Source organism: Littorina saxatilis, unplaced genomic scaffold (genome assembly GCF_037325665.1).
Source record: "Littorina saxatilis isolate snail1 unplaced genomic scaffold, US_GU_Lsax_2.0 scaffold_1468, whole genome shotgun sequence".
NCBI classification, from domain to species: Eukaryota; Metazoa; Mollusca; class Gastropoda; order Littorinimorpha; family Littorinidae; genus Littorina; species Littorina saxatilis.
In genome coordinates, this window is record NW_027127992.1 from 10,236 (window position 1) to 27,655 (window position 17,420).

At 42.3% G+C, this 17,420-nt stretch overlaps 1 protein-coding gene across 1 annotated transcript; it reads left to right on the forward strand.

Moving 5' to 3' along the window:
• Positions 1-1,277: 1,277 nt before the first annotated feature.
• On the forward strand, positions 1,278-16,697 carry LOC138956366 (receptor-type tyrosine-protein phosphatase alpha-like; the record flags this gene model as incomplete). Its single annotated transcript, XM_070327740.1, has 15 exons — positions 1,278-1,314; positions 1,855-1,989; positions 3,310-3,447; positions 3,607-3,744; positions 5,452-5,557; positions 5,988-6,151; positions 9,810-10,270; positions 11,164-11,251; positions 11,655-11,731; positions 12,293-12,427; positions 12,853-12,981; positions 13,543-13,694; positions 14,020-14,155; positions 15,937-16,080; positions 16,598-16,697. Coding segments are annotated over exons 1-15 (2,140 nt in total), but the record flags the coding sequence as incomplete, so codon positions are not given.
• Between the last annotated feature and the right edge of the window lie 723 nt (positions 16,698-17,420).

Here is a 17,420-nt window from a genome sequence, read left to right on the forward strand (position 1 = left end):
TGAAAATGTAATGATCCCAAAATTTAGTTGAGCAAGTGACTAAAGACTTTTTGAAAGAAAAGACATTTTTAAATACTGAAAAGTACAAGAAAAGAGTGAACAAAAAGAAATAATAATCAGAGGGAGGGATATGGAACAGCCAAAACTGAGACAAATACTTTTGTAATTTCTTTACAGTAAATACAAAATGTCCAGAGAATTAGCAATATATCTAACATTGACTGACTGTGTGATGATATCTTCTGCTATTGGTCTGTTTCGACAGTGATATCAAAATCTCGACCTCCTGTCTCGATTTTGATATCACTGTCTCAACAGACCATAGCAGAAGATATCATCACACAGTCCGTCAATATTGGGTCATGTAAATTGGATCTGTGATCCAAACATGCCTTTTGGTCAATATCGATGGTAGTTTATAATGGTCGAATAAACTTCCATCTCGATTGACCAAAAGCCATGTTTGGATCACAGATCCAATTAACGTATATTGTTTTGTTTGTTTGTTTAGTTTGTATGTATGTTAGATTGTTTGTTTGTTTGTTTGTTAGCTGTTGTTGTTGTTGTTGTTGTTGTTGTTGTTGTTGTTGTTTTTGGTGTACGTTGTGGTGGTGGTGGTGGTGGTGTTGTTGTTGTTGTTGTTGTTGTTGTTGTCTTTATAGTAAACGTGTTGTCATGGTCACCGTGTTCTTTTCTGTCAGAATGTGAAGATGGGTACTACAGGTACTCTCCCAGATCCAGCTCATGCACTGGGTGTGAGGGAAAGTGTTACAACAACACGCCGTGTAACAACACCAGCGGTCATTGTCAGCGGTGTCCACCTGGGAAAAAGGGGAACCTGTGCAGCGTAGGTAGGTGGTACCGTTTGTTTGATTTGTATCAAGTGTGTGTGTGTGATGTGTTGCTTAAATATATAGTGAATTTGAACTAATTGATTTTGTGCAGGACTGACTGGTTTATCTTGTCAATGTAATTATATCTAAGAGAGAAAAATAGAGAGAGAGAAAGAGAAAGAGAGAGAGAGAGAGAGAGAGAGAGAGAGAGAGAGAGAGAGAGAGTCAGACAGAGAGAGAGAGAGAGAGAGAGAGAGAGAGAGAGAGAGAGAGAGAGAGAGAGAGAGAGAGAGAGCGAGAGAGAGTTGCCCGATGTGTATCATGTGATCTTTTCTTGTTATATATTATGTGTACACCTTATTAATAGCATGCGACACTTTGCTTGTCTTTTTAATGTATTTACTACACAATGGATTGTCCAGTTCATTATTTAGGTGCACAATAATGATCCGGGCAGCTATACAGTCGTGTCCTGTGAAAGGTACTGAACTTGTCAAATCCAGGTGCACGGAGCCCCTGGGGCTTTTAGTCATACATCAGGCAGCTATCCGTTAGAAGAACTACCAAGTTTCATTGACTTGGACCCAAAGAGTCACGAACTGCGATTTTTTTACGAATTAATGTCGGACTCTGTTCCGGCTGGTCTTGACCTATTTTGGATCTAAATTTAGATGAGGTCACCACATCATGCACAAAAAGACACGTCACTAGTAGCAAACTATGTCAGACATCATCATGAGTTTGTGTAAAACAAAATGGAGGCCGGAATCACTCAGTTGAATCGAACTCCGACCAAACACCACGTAATAACTAGGTTAATTTATGCACTCGCGTGAACAAGCCAACTGTCGAGCTTCACAGATGTCGTCGTTGGGTAGTTTTGGGTTTGTTTTACTGCCATAGGAGGATTTTTGAACTGTAAATGCACTCAGCTGCAACAAAAACGCAAAATGAAGGCTCTGAGCTGCACTGTGCCTTTAAATATCATTGTCAATTAATCCAGATATATCATTCTTTTCAGCATGTGACGACGGAAAGTACGGTTTACGCTGCTTGCTGCCCTGTGGTCACTGTCAGGGGGGAGGAGCGTGTGACCCTGAGAATGGAACCTGTCCTCTCTGTGACCCGGGCTACTATCCCCCGACCTGTCAGGATGGTAAGCACTAGACATAAAGCGTAACCGTACATTTTGTTTTTTCAAAAGGAGATTAGATGGTAAGTCACCCTGTATATTCTCTTGTAAAATTTCTTCTTGTTTTTAAACGTTTTTATTGATATGTGGAGGTGACAAATGTAACACATCAGTTCTTTGTTATGTATTTAATGAAAAGAAAAGAAAGAAAACATGATGCAGATTAGCAACACTTAGATATCATTGTTAGTATAGTTATGCAGTTGGTACAAATCATATTTCAGACACGAACATATTATGTATTTTTACATTATTTTGTGTTCTTTTATATGGTCGAAAAAAGTGTAATATTAATTGTTATTAAAGCAATATCTAAACATATTGCTATTTCATATATTACGTAGATTTCCATTGGTCAATTGGGCAAAACTGAGCTCATTGCAAAAGTGATATCGACGACATTTCCGTCGATATCAGTTTTGATATCGACGACCTCTTTATTGCTTCCCCACTTCAAAAACAAAGACACCTAAAAATTTTTTTAAAAAACCATATGAAAATGTAACTATCCCAGAATTTAGTTGAGCAAGTGACTAATTACATTTTGAAAGAAAAGACATTTGGAAATACTAGAAAGTACAAGAACAGAGTGAACAAAAATGAATAATAATCAGAGGGAGGGATATGGAACAGCCAAAACTGAGACGAACACTTTTGTACTTTCTTTACAGTGAATACAAAATGTCCAGAGAAATTCCAATATATCTAACATTGACGGACTGTGTGATGATATCTTCTGCTATTGGTCTGTTTCGACACTGATATCAAAATCTCGACCTCCGGTCTCGATTTTGATATCACTGTCTCAACAGCCCATAGCAGAAGATATCATCACACAGTCCGTCAATAATTATTGGGTAATATTTAAGTTATCAGTAATTCGACATACTTTATTCGAACTGTGCTTACTTACTAAGATACAAACAAAACATCTTACAGAACTAGAGAAAGAAAGGCCGTTGTGGCCAGTTTCAAGTCATGTTGTACGTCTATAACTTGTCATCAATATAATACAATTTTAGAACTATGTTATGACATGGTTTTCAAACTGTACACAACACGACTGTGATGGCATCACCTTGCTAGAGTTCGGACACGAATCAGAGAAGTTCATTTGACTGTAGTGTGTGTTTGTTCAATACATATATCCGTGTTTCCATAATTATATTCAATACTCATGTCTATATAAGCCATTAACTTAACTTCATTGTTCTTTGATTATGTACACAACACTTTGTACCAACTCCAGTGTATGTCTGATGTTATCTGTGTCATGTCCACCAGCCTGTCGAGACAAGACCTACGGAAAGAACTGCAGTGAGAGATGCGGTCATTGTAAAGGGGGACAACCGTGCAACACAACGACAGGGGAGTGCACTGATGGGTGTCAGCCTGGCTATACTGGTTCTCATTGCAAAACACGTGAGTACAGGACACACTGAATTATGACAGCAATTAAAGCTAAGTGTCTGATCTCAGGGACAGACATCTTGTTTATCTCAGCAAAAAGGACAACACTATAATAGTGTAATGTGTGCATCGCATTCAATTTCCCAATGAAAGGACACTTTATTTTTCCAGAGTGTAATGCAGGACTGTATGGTGAGAGATGTAACGGGACTTGTGGTCACTGTCAGGTCAACACTACGTGTCATCATGAGGATGGACATTGTCTGGCGGGATGTGTGGCTGAGTTCACTGGACCTATGTGTTCACAAGGTAAAGCAACAGAGCCACAGGCTTTGATTTTGAAATTACTTCTGTGTATCACACGTTGAAACACACTTCTTTCTTTCACATTTCACTGCTTGAATACACGCAGATAATATCAAATGGAACAATAATGTATTTTCCACCTAGAGTGAACATTAATATTTACAATAGATGATCATCATAATACCACCACTCAAAATATAACTTTATAGATAGAAAACAGGTTGAAAGCATGAAATGAGTAGCTGCTATAATCGCAACAAGATAATGAAGTACACCTTGTCCGATTGTCTCCCGTATCCAAGGATTTTGTTTGTTTGTTTGTTCTTTCATGGGCTGAAACTCCCACGGCCTTTACGTGTATGACCGATTTTACCCCGCCATTTAGGCAGCCATACGCCGCTTTCGGAGGAAGCATGCTGGGTATTTTCGTGTTTCTATAACCCACCAAACTCTGACATGGATTACAGGATCTTTTTCGTGCGCACTTGGTCTTGTGCTTGCGTGTACACACGGGGGTGTTCGGACACCGAGGAGAGTCTGCACACAAAGTTGACTCTGAGAAATAAATCTCTCGCCGAACGTGGGGACGAACCACAGAGATATCTCTGGACGAACTCACGCTGACAGCGGCCAACTGGATACAAATCCAGCGCGCTACCGACTGAGCTACATCCCCGCCCGTATCCAAGGATACTTGGCGCATAAGAACTTCAAGTCCCAAACAAACGTAGCATATCAGTGATTAGTCCAAAAGCGACATATCTTAGCAGCAATAACAAAGCGAACTATGCTCTGACATTAAGGCAGCTGTGTTCAGTTCCTGGTGCGCATGCGCTGTTTACAACTAAGCGACCACAGTAAACAAAGCTCTACTACTGCTCCCCGTTGCGGTGACAGCGTTTGACACCGCACGTCCAGATCGCAAAGGCGTTAGAAAGTGCTGTAGGCCATGTTTCATCAACTGGCAGCGAACAGTTATGCGAGATCATTTCTTTCCTTACGAACAAATGTCCTTGTTTTGATGATATAAGAGGCATATATACCGTTTACAGTGTTCGTTTTGTGTGCCTGGTTTGTATGTGTGTGTGTGTGTGTGTGTGTGTGTGTGTGTGTGTGAGTGTGTGTGTGTGTTTGTGAGTGTGTGTGTGTGTGTGTGCATGTGTGTGCGTGTGTGTGTGTGTGTGTGTGCATGTGTGTGCGTGTGTGTGTGTGTGTGTGAGCGTGAGCGTGTGTGTAGGTGTGTGTGAGTGGGGGTGTGCGTGCGTGTGGGTTTGTTTGTGTGTGTGTGTGTGTGTTTGTTTGGTATATGTGTGTGGGGGGTGTGCGGTTGTTTGTGTGTGTGTGTGCGTGTGTGTGTGTGTGTGTTTGTGTGTGTGCGTGTATGTGTGTGTGTGTGTGTGTGTACGTGTGTGTGTGTGTGTGAGCGTGAGCGTGTGTGTAGGTGTGTGTGAGTGGGGGTGTGCGTGCGTGTGGGTTTGTTTGTGTGTGTGTGTGTTTGTGTTTTATATGTGTGTGGGGGGTGCGTTTGTGTGTTTGTGTGTGTGTGTGTGTGTGTGTGTGTGTGTGTGTGTGTGTGTGTGTGTGTGTGTGTGTGTGAGAGAGAGAGAGCGTAAGCGTGTGTGTGAGAGAGAATAGTGACGATGACTAAGATCCACACGTGAATATTTGTTGACTGTTGTCTATTAGTTTATCTATTCATTTATATCCTAGCTGCTGTATCCGGAGGGTCAACAGGGGTGGTCGGTGGCGCTGTGGGAGGTGTTATTGCTGCAATCGTCGTTATAGTGGCCATTACCGTCGTTATTTTCATCATCAGGTAAAGTATATTGTAACCACTGTTGCGATTTGCTTTGTTTTTTTTGCTCTTTTTGTACCTCTCTGTTTGTTTAGTGTACGTCTTGTGTTGTGTGTCTGTCTGTATGTCTTCGTGAACCATGTTCCGACTTGTACTTCCGTGCGTCGGTTTGGGTCTGTCTCTTTCTCGCTTCTGTGTCTGCCTCCCTCTGTCTTTTTTCTCTCTATGTCTCTCTGTTTCTCTCTGTCTCTCTCTCTTTTTATTTGTCTTTCCTCTCTCTCTCTTTCTCACGTATATATACGCGTCTGTTTGTCTCTCTATCTCATTTCTCCAGTATTCCTACAGCAAGTTTTTAAAGTGCGGTATATTTTACACCACTCTACGCTTTTTTGTGCGGCCATATGAGTTCGATCCCAGTCAATGAAATGTACAGTCCAATCATTGTCCACAGACGGCGAAAGCGCAGAGAAAAGCCCGATGACCAAAGTAGGGCCGGAGCTGAGATGACCGGCAGCACTGACCCACTGACCAGCGCACACAGCGATGACCCAAGCAGCCCACCTCGGGCCACCACAGCGCTGTCGTTCGCTCCTGTAGCGTCCATGGCCCCGGCAGGTAAAGTGCGATGTGAGCACGAAATAGAACGAGGTATCCGTTGTTAAGAAATATATCGTTTGAAAACTTGAAATAAAACACCACAATTCGCTATTCATACGAAGAAATCAAGTGCAGTGATCAATATCAGAAAAGTATACAACCTTGAAAAATTAGACATTAAATTGCGAACAACAAATGGAAAGTTAAAGTATATGGTTGGGTCTTTCGTTAAAGGATGAAAGATGATTTATTTTTCAGAATCTATACAAATTGTACGAGTAATGTGTCCATCAAATTCTGAAATGTTCCCCCTTGGATGTTCTGAAATTCTGAACATCTGTCAGAACATTCGTTATATGATTTCCTTTGTTTTAAATCGGCACTTTAATCTTTGTGTTTTTCTACGTTTACGTGGCTCTACTAATTATGAGCTATTGTCTCTTCTTTGTCCTTGATTTTCTAACAAAGCAAGTAGCGAGATTGTTCTTGATATCGGGTGTAATTCTAAATGTAGAGGAAAGTCGCCAAACCCGGAACAGTTAAGGAGAAACAACCGTACCAGACAACAAAATGGATATTGCAAAGCGTTCTTTATATTATCATATACTAGAGTCTATTAGTAAATACACGAACAACATAAAATAAAATAAAAGCCACGCAACTCATTAGACTGATCATTATAAAAATGTCTGCATCTGTTACAGGTTGGACGCATGGGTGTGTAAAGTGGAACACTGTGTCGTCAAACTTGGAACACATACAAAAACACACTGACTCTCTTTCTAGCTCTGTCTGTGTCTCTCATACACACATATACACCTACACACTCTCAACCACGCGCACAAAAGTACACTTTGCCACACACACAAGAGAAATATAAACGCCATAACATTTTGATTGAGACATTTTATTTAAATGGGTTTTTTCCCACATCATATTGTGATTTTCACCAAGGAAATAACAAATCGGAAAACAATTTAAGCCTAATATGTGGAGAAAAAAAAGATAAATTAGGGCTAGGTACAACAACAAAAACTGAGAAACAAAACCTTAAAAAAATAAAATAAAAAATAAGATAAGACCCGATTTCGCAGACAATGTTCTTTTGTCTTCTACTGTCAGCGCAGTAATCGTGTGATCACTGTGGGCACTTGTGGCACTGTATCATGCCCTCAGGGGAGTTGGTGCCACACATGAAGCAGTACCACGAGATTTCGCAGCTTCATTTGTACCCCTCTTCAGTTGACAAACAGATATAAAAGGGCTACCTGCCCAAGTGACTAAATGTAAAAATCAATACGCATAAAGTCTGAAAGCAAATAACTAAGAACAGATTTATGAACTGATTTCGCAGACAAAAAAAACACAACTAAGTACAGATTTCGCAGACAAAGTCCTCTTGTCCTCTGCTGTCAGCGCAGTCCTCGTGTGCCCACTGTGTGCACTTCTGGCACTGTATCATGTCCTCAGGGGAGTTGGTGCCACACATGAAGCAGTACCAAGTGCTTGCCTCCAGGATAGAACGTATCGTTAAGAATGTTCCCCTTTTCTTCCTCTGAGCAGAAGATGTTCCCCACTTGTTTTTCTGAGCAGAAGATTTTGTAGCTTCCTTCTTTCCTCTCTTCTGTTGACCTGCATTCCCTTTTGCAGGGGAAATCTACAGCTTTTGCTTGTAAGGAGAAGATGTGATGATTTTTTTCTCGTGATGTTTGTGGTTGTGCGTTGCAGGACATCAGCGGCAGGTAGGCTTACATTTGCTGCTGAAACCAAGCAATCATAATGACAGAATCTCCAAGTCTAGTGTACAAAACAACAATTGGGTTGACGTTGGCAAATTTATCTCAGCTTCATGAATGTTATTAACTAGTTCTAACTCTGGTGTTAGTGTAGAAGGTCTTCCTGTGCACTTTACTTGTTCTTTTTATATTTAGTCAAGTTTTGTTTTTCTTTCTTTACGTCTTTTTAGCGTTTCGACTGGAACACCGTATCAGTCTCCGTTTCTCACTGCTGACAAAGCGCAGCCCATTTTGTCTGGTAACCACCGTCCAGGTTCCACAATACTGTCAAACAAATCAATTAATCATCCAATAAAACTTATAGAAGGTAAAAACACAACAAAACCGAAAAGAGAATTGAATACGTGAATAAAACAGTAGTGTTCAGTTTATTGTTTGATGAGTTTATTGTAAGATGGAACAGAATGCGGCAAATCTGGAACACTGTTCCATGTTTGCCTCTCTTATGTGTTCCATCTTTGCCGCATGACACCTGCATGGATTTTGAGTTAACCTGTTGGATACACGTGATGTTTCAATTTTTTGTCTCCGTTAAAATTATTGAAAATCCATGAAGGCTTATCACAGCAATCAACATTTTATGTGAACGTATATAGATAAAGAGTAATACTACGAATTGTAGACGGTCGAAATAAGAAGAAGAAGGAAGAAAAGTTTAAAAAAACGTACCTCTTTTTACATTTAGTCAAGTTTTGACTAAATGTTTTAACATAGAGGGGGGAATCGAGACGAGGGTCGTGGTGTATGTGTGTGTGTGTGTGTGTGTGTGTGTGTGTGTGTGTGTGTGTGTGTGTGTGTGTCTGTCTGTCTGTCTGTCTGTGTGTGTGTGTAGAGCGATTCAGACTAAACAAAAGGCCCATCTTTATGAAATTTTACATGAGAGTTCCTGGGTATGATATCCCCGAACATTTTTTTCATTTTGTCGATAAATACCTTTGATGACGTCATATCCGGCTTTTTGTGAAAGTTGAGGCGGCACTGTCACGCCCTCATTTTTCAACCAAATTGGTTGAAATTTTGGTCAAGTAATCTTCGACGAAGCCCGGACTTCGGTATTGCATTTCAGCTTGGTGGCTTAAAAATTAATTAATGACTTTGGTCATTAAAAATCTGAAAATTGTAAAAAAAAATAAAAATTTATAAAACGATCCAAATTTACGTTCATCTTATTCTCCATCATTTTCTGATTCCAAAAACATATAAATATGTTATATTTGGATTAAAAACAAGCTCTGAAAAATAAATATATAAAAATTATTATCAAAATTAAATTGTCGAAATCAATTTAAAAACACTTTCATCTTATTCACTGTCGGTTCCTGATTCCAAAAACATATAGATATGATATGTTTGGATTAAAAACACGCTCAGAAAGTTAAAACAAAGGGAGGTACAGAAAAGCGTGCTATCCTTCTTAGCGCAACTACTACCCCGCTCTTCTTGTCAATTTCACTGCCTTTGCCATGAGCGGTGGACTGACGATGCTACGAGTATACGGTCTTGCTGAAAAATGGCATTGCGTTCAGTTTCATTCTGTGAGTTCGACAGCTACTTGACTAAATGTTGTATTTTCGCCTTGCGCGACTTGTTTGGTTTTGCCGCGGTTGCTATTTTTCTTGCTGGAATAACATCAAGGAAAGTCACAAGACATTTCTGCAAAACAATTGTTCATGAATGGTTTCCCGTTGATCGCATATGGATGTGTTCCAAGTTAGCCGACTGTTCCGGGATTGGCGACTTTCCCTTAAGTTCCTTATACAAAAAAAATGTGATTAGAAAAACATTATTGAATTACTGACAACCCCATAAATATACATCATTTGATGCTTTTGACCAAAGAACGAAACACGTGACTACAAGCGTTTGTGATATTGTTTCAGCGTACGCTAACACAAAGCCCCAAGCCGAGGTCAAACCCACAGTAAAACCCGGAGTAAAACCCAAACCCCATCCGCCAGCTAAAACTAACGAAGCAATCTACGAAAACGTCACCATCTCAAACCAGAAGCCCAAACCAGAATCGAGTAGTGAACCCAAATCTGCTAATACCAAAGCTTCACCCAAACTCACCGGTACCAAGAACGAGGACGCTGTGAAGGAAAAGAAGGGGAAGCCACCCGTAGCAATCAAGCCAACCAAAGGGAGAGCATCTCGCGCAGGGACGGAAACTCCCCCGGAACCGTTGGCGGACGACGAGGAGGAGGATTTCGGGCCGACGGACGCGATTTATGGAAATGAGCAGCTGTACGGCAACATCAAGCCGACAGGAATCCGCCTGGACAAGCTGCAAGACACTGTGGTCAAGAGGATGAGCGATGGGTCGCTGGTAGAGGAGTTTATGGTGAGGACATTGGTTCTGTTCGCCTTGTGGTTTTCCTTTCGTTGGTCTATGGACCTCGCCTTTAATGTAAGATTTGTTTCTAAGTCCGTCGAGTGTACGTCCTTTCAATGGATTTATAGGCTTTGCCTTTTATGCAATCCTGGTCGACTGTGTCTTGTATCCAATTCTATATCGATTGCATGCCTTAAATGTAATCCTAATCCTATGGACGTTTTAGCCAATGGATTTTGCTTTCTTGTCAAGTTATTTACGTTGTAAAAAATGGTGGACTAGGGTCAAATTTAACATTGTAGTTTCTGCACTGGTTTTAATTTCAGCCATATCACTGCTGAATTATTTTCGGACATCTATAAGTGACTACTTGTTAATTTCCCAGACAAGCAATATATCATACACCCATGTCTTCTTCTTCTTCGTTCATTAGCTGAAACTCCCACGTTCATTCATGTTTTTACACGAGAGGATTTGCACGTGTTTTTACCCAGCCATTCTGGCAGATTGATTACATGATCTGTCCCGTGCGCACTTGGTCTTGTGCTTGCGTGTGCACACGAAGGAGGATAAGGCACTGGCAGGTCTGTACAAAAGTTGGCCTGGGAGATCAGAAACATCTCCACCCTTAACCCACCAGGCGGCCGCCGCCGGGATTTGAACTCATGACCTTCCGAGTATAGGAGGCCGATGTCTTATCCACTGCGCTCTAGTGAATATGAACTATTGGTGTAGTGCAAGGAGCATTGCAAGCATTGTGATGACACTTGATGTGTTCGATTCTTATCCCCTCACATTGTGTCCAAGCCATTCTAGAAAATCATTCATCGCTAGAGCTAATAACAATTTGACATTCGTAGTTACTGTTTCAAGCTGTTATTTTTTTTTGTCTGTGGGTGCAGCGTATGATCCCCAACAAAGAATTCAGTCTGAAGAACGGACAGCGAGACGAGAATTACTACAAGAACCGCTTCAACAGCATCCTGCCCTGTGAGTCATACCGACAGTTATACCGTCAGCATGTTCATCCTTCTTCCTTCCTCCTATCCTTCCTCACTCTCTCTTGTCTTCAATCTGTTGTGTTAGCTGTTGTTGGTGTCGTGCGTTGTGGTCATGTTTATTTGATTTGTGTTCGCTTTGTCATGTACAGCAGTTTGAATAACAAAGCATACGTTCCCTTTGCTCACTGTTCACATGCCTTTATTCTATCATTCGCATATGTTTTCAAGGGGAATTAGTTGACGGGAAGGGTAGGGGAAGAGTCTGCTTCGCTTTTTTGTCTTTCTGTTTCTTTCAACATCATGTGTTAGATGTTCCCTTTGAATCAATGGTGCAATAATTGCAACACGTGTAGGAGGCATTCAATTCTAAGCGATGTATCTGATGTCCACAGACGACAAGAACCGGGTGGAGCTGGAACAGGTGGATGGGGACGATGCCTCGGACTACGTCAACGCCAGCTTTGTCAAGGTATGGTGAAGTAAGGCGTCGAAGCTGCTGCTGCTGATGATGATGATGCTGATGGTGGTGGTGATAGTGATGATGATGATGATGATGATGATGATGATGATGATGATGATGATGATGATGATGATGATGATGATGATGATGGTGGAGATGATGATGATGAATAGTTATCCTTTTTCAACATAAATAGGGCAACACTATTGCAAATCTAGCAGCCCTTTTGCTAAACATATTGTAAATCGAATCCATATGCAGTATTAGAATGTTAATTGACTTTGTTTACAAACAGTAAAGTCCCTGCAGATAATATGAACCAATGTTCGTACATGCAATAGAAACAGAGGCTATGAGTTCTATCAGTGTTACTATGAGTTTTGTGTGGTTGGTTAGTTGGTTCTGTGTTGTCAGCGTCCCTTCAGCCGATTGGCTATGTGGAACCAGATGTTGCTTGCTGGTTGGTTGAATCTTGGTTAGTAACATCCCTTCGGTCGATGTGGCTAGGTGGGACGGGAGTGTGCGTGTTACAACATCAGGTCAATGTGCATATCTGCTTCTCTTCCCCAGGGCTACAAGTCTAAGAAGGCCTACATCGCCGCCCAAGGACCCAAGGTGAACACTCAGGACGACTTCTGGCGGATGGTATGGCAGGAGGGGGTCGCTCACATCGTCATGCTCACCAACGTAAAGGAAGGAAACAAGGTACAGTAACACAAGTGTCTCGATCATGATAGAAAAGTCTGGTGATGTACATGTGGTACGGTTAAAGACATACATCCCTGAAGAAGGCATGGTTGGTATGTAAGAAGGGTGGGGGGGGGGGGGGGCGAAGGCACTGGTATCATCATGCTCACCTACGTCAAGGAGAGAACCACAAGTACGGTGAAACATGTGTGTCAAGCTGGTAGAGTGTAGTGATGTCACCGTCAACTAGCCTTAACGTGTGATGTACTCTGTGCCAGGATGGGTTACTGATAGCCTGTGCCGGAGAGGAATGTGTCTTGTGAAAGCATGAACAAGAACGTCCTGGTCATCGGACCGTCCAAAGCATTATAACTGTGGGGAACCCTGCCTTAGTATAACACTCTACAGCTGTTTAACAAATGTGTCGACGTAATGTTGTGCAGCCCAAGTGCTACGAGTACTGGCCGGCCCAGGGAGACAAGCTGACCACTGGACACATGGAGGTGACGGGGGTGGAGGAGGAGACCAGAGCTCACTTTGTCATCAGGACCTTCGACCTCAAACAGACGGAGGTCAGCTCCATTGGTTTATATATTTAATTGAAGGCAACCCGCATGTTTGTGCCGAATGTCTTTCGAATGTATACATGTACTGATTTTTGTTTACGTGTACTTTGAAGCCGTCCCTTATTCTGTATTTGTTTCTGGTCCAGTGTGCCTGGTTGTGTAATCGTAAAGCAAAGGCCTAATTCCCACTGATTATTGGTTCGTTTTCATACGGACACAGAAAAGATCGTGCATAATGCTGTATAGATTACAAAACAATATTGCTGCGTGCACACTCCAAGTGTTCTAGCTGTCAGTTTTCTCGCAAACAGAGGCAATTGGACTGAGAACTACGAACAAATACTTTGTTTTTAAATGTAAAAACACAAGTATAAGCATTATAATGAAATTACTTTGAGGATGAAAGTCGCATGTTCATGTCAATGCTTGTTATTCTCTCAGGTGCCCGGAGATTGGTTCCGCGTAACTTTAAATTACTCGTGTTGCACGTGGCATATACATTGATAGTGCTTACATCCCTTGTATTTCTTAGAACCTTTAGCATTATGAATATTTAAATGACTGCAGGGCTCAGAGAAGCGGCGTGTGAAGCAGTACCACTACCAGAGCTGGATGGACCATGAGGTGCCCGCCACCACGCCCCTTGTCAATTTCTGGCGTTACGTCAGGTCACGTGCTCTACGCACAGCTCAAGCCCCGCCCCTTGTTGTGCACTGCAGGTAGATAGGGTGTCACTGTCTTTTGCTTTTGTGTGATTGGAGTCAGTTTATCTGGGGAAGTTGTAACATTTAAAGAAAGGACCAACAAAAGTTGAGGCTTCGAATGAAGTTTTCCAAGATCCAGAATAGCTTTGCCCGATCCCAACTGACCCAGAATGTGAGTAACCTTGTAGCTACGCTGGTTCCTGTCGGGTCAACCTGAGCATACTGTTGCGTTGTGTTGCACAGCTGAGCTATTTTACTTTGTTTTCTTCATAACTTTGTGCGTGTATCTGTGATATTAATGCCTTTGGAATTCTAATATATTGACAACACATTTTGCCAGTGCTGGGGTAGGCAGAACCGGAACCTTCATCGCACTGGACATCATCTACGACCAAGCGCAGCAGGAAGCGGAAGTGAACATGTACAACACTGTGGACAGGCTGAGGGATGACCGCTGTCACATGGTGCAGAACAAGGTAACGGTCTTCTTCCTCTTCTTCGTTCATGGGCTGACACTCCCACGTTCACTCATGTTTTTGTACGAGTGTATTTGTACGTGTACGCCGAGTTCGAGGGAACAGAGACATAGATAGAAGAGATGCGAAGCGCTGTCTTCCCGCTTGCGTTATCTTCGCCTACGGCAGGGGCAAGTAATCCTCCCACTGGCGCCAAGCTCGCGTTATATTCGCCTACGGCAGGGGCAAGTAATCCTCCCACTGGCGCCAAGTGTTGTGTTTTTAAAGAGTTATAACTGTTTCATAGAAAATCATAGATAATAAAACATGCAAATTGTTAATTATTTGCACTCAAGAGAAACAGAAAATCACAACAAGAAGATTATTGCATCATTTGGTGATTAGAAGATGAATCCTAAAGTAAGCAATTTCGCTCATTTCTCCTTAAAAACTTTTTATCCACACGCCAGTGTAAGTGCGAGAACCACTTGAGTGAGACTTAAAAGCATCAAATTTAATTACAGCGCGTCAAAAATTATACAAACAGATTAATGTATACACCAGTAATGCATTTGCCAGTTAAGGGAAAGCAAAGTTGCGCACAAAAGAAAATATTAGCTCCCAAACATTGCCTCCACGCACAATGGACTTAGAAACAATGGCCGCAAGAACCGAAGGAACCGTTTTTGACTCACTTCGGGAACCCAATCCTCTCAAATGCGTTCGTGTGCACACTATTGAAGCTACAGAATAGGAATCAAGTTTACTTACCACTGATATCTCTCGTCTGAAGCTGGATATATCCAAAGAAATATGACAGAAAAGCACTTCAAATCGGTGTCAGTACGGGATGATGGCTAACAATCGCGCGAGGTCACGCTGACCGAGCGCGGCCGTAGCCTAAGAGTTCACGCGAGCGGCCCTCGCTTCGCATCTCTGTATGTATGTCTCTGGAGGGAAGCATGCTGGGTATTTTCGTGTTTCTATAACCCACCGGACTCTAACATGGATCATAGGACCTTTTTCCGTGCTCACTTAATTGGTCTTGTGTTTGCGTGTACACACGAAGGGGGATAATGCACAGGTCTGCACATAATTTGACCTGGGATATTGAAAACATCTCCACCCTTAACCCAGCAGGCGGCAGCGGCCGGGATTTGAACTCACGACCTTCCAATTAGGAGGCCGATGTCTTCACCACTACGCCACTGTGTCCGTCTACGGCCAAGGCACATTACTGAGGGTCGGGAATCGTGCACGCATTTGCTACTCTAAAGAATTGAGTACCTACATGCGCACGGGTTTCTTCTGCTTGTGTTAGGGATGATTTCAAGCACTGACAAAGATCAGTCGAGGAACATAATCGGATCTCCAGCGCAGCAGACCTTGTCGACAGCAACCATTCTTCTTGTTACATTGATTTGATTAATTAGCAAAGCAAAGGAGCATTTTTGAATGTATCATTGTAGATGAATCTAAATCACAACACGGTGAACGTCTCTTTGACTTCTAATGGTTAGCATTGTCAAACAACTTATCTAAAATGACTACTTCACTATTGTATATTGAATTAAGTAATAGGGAGTACCTTACCGTAGACCAGTGTAGGTTTTCCAGGTTGGTGGTCTGCCTGGGCTAATGGAGAAAAAAAAAGTTATTAAGAACCAAACCAACCAACAGGCAAAAACACACACACACAAAACAAAAAAACCCTACATACCAACAACGAAACAGAGCAGCAAAACACCACACAGGTGAGCTGAGTCGTTTGAGCTTGTGTTGTTATGTATATTCCCTTTCAGAACCAGTACGCGTTTCTTCACGAGGCAGTGGTGGAGGCCTACATGAGTGGAGACAGCAGGATACAGATGTCAGACATGGACACCGTCCTCCCACACGCAGTCACCCATCACACACCTAGCGACAGGGTTGACAGAGAGTTTGAGGTCAGTCGAGGTGCTTTCTCTTCTCGTAGAATAATATGCACTTGCACTTGCACATAGATGAATTCATTATGTCATGATGATCGTGATTTTGGTGAAATGAGAGTTAAGATTAACATAGAATACCTAAGCAGTATAAACTCAGTTTTCCAAAAAAATAGCGTAATGCAACAAATGCAGATGTGATGGTCAAATTTCAAATTCAAGTGAACTCTATATATAAATGGTCAGCTCCTTGTTGAGTGAATGCAAAAGCAAGTCTCATTTCTGGAACAAACACACACATAACATCGAGATATTAGTGTGTGTGTGTGTGTGTGTGTGTGTGTGTGTGCGTGTGTTTGTGTGTAATGTTTGTACGTAACAATAATACCAACATATTAATTGCGTGGCTTTCTAGCTTTGTGTATTCGTTATCTCATCCATCATTCAGTTGGTGGTTTTTTTTTCCTACATTTCTGTATCTGTCTATATTTTAGAGAATGTCGTGCGCAATTCATTGGTATTTTCTTTCACTCAGACCTTGTGCAAGATGCGCGACAGTTCGACAACCCCAACCTACGCTACGGCAAGCCTGGAAGAAAACCGTGCCAAGAACCGCAACCCCAAGGCCTTGCCCAGTAAGACTGGCGTTGATTATCTCCCTTTTGTTCCATGCTTCTTTCTCAAACCCTTCTTTCTCCGTCTCTTTCCCCTTTGCTTCCTATTTCTTCCACATGTGAAGTTGTTGTGGACTGTCAACTCGCACCTCCCCTCCCCCACTCCCACCCCCGTCTCTCTCTCTCTCTCGCTCTCTCTCTCTCTCTCTCTCTCTCTCTCACTCTCTCTCTCTCTCTCTCTCTCTCCCTCCCTCCCTCCCTCCACCCATTGCACACCGGTTCGACCGAAGCTAAGTGAAGAATAAACTCCTGTTGTGCAGCGGGTTAAAGTATTCCCTCATACCTCGGAGATATACCTTCAGTCGCTCGCAGCGACGTCACGTGACGGAAAGAATGTTATCACACCATTGAAATGACATTCTTTCCGTCCCCTATAGGCGACGAAATAGGTCAAATTTTGTTCACTTTTTAGTGCAAAATGCTTCGACGCCGGAGCGGGTACTGGACCCAGTGCCGTTCTAGTGCAAGTGCACTACAAAGGCACTGCACCCAGTGCCGATAAGCGACAGCATTTTCTTCCACCATCTAAAATGTCACGTGACGTCGCTGCGAGCGAGTGAAGATATATCTCCGAGGTATGAGGGAATACTTTATCCCGCTGCACAACAGGAGTTTATTTTTCACTTCTCTTCGGTCGTAGCGGTGTGTAATACCTCCTCTCTCTCTCTCTCTCTCACTCTCTCT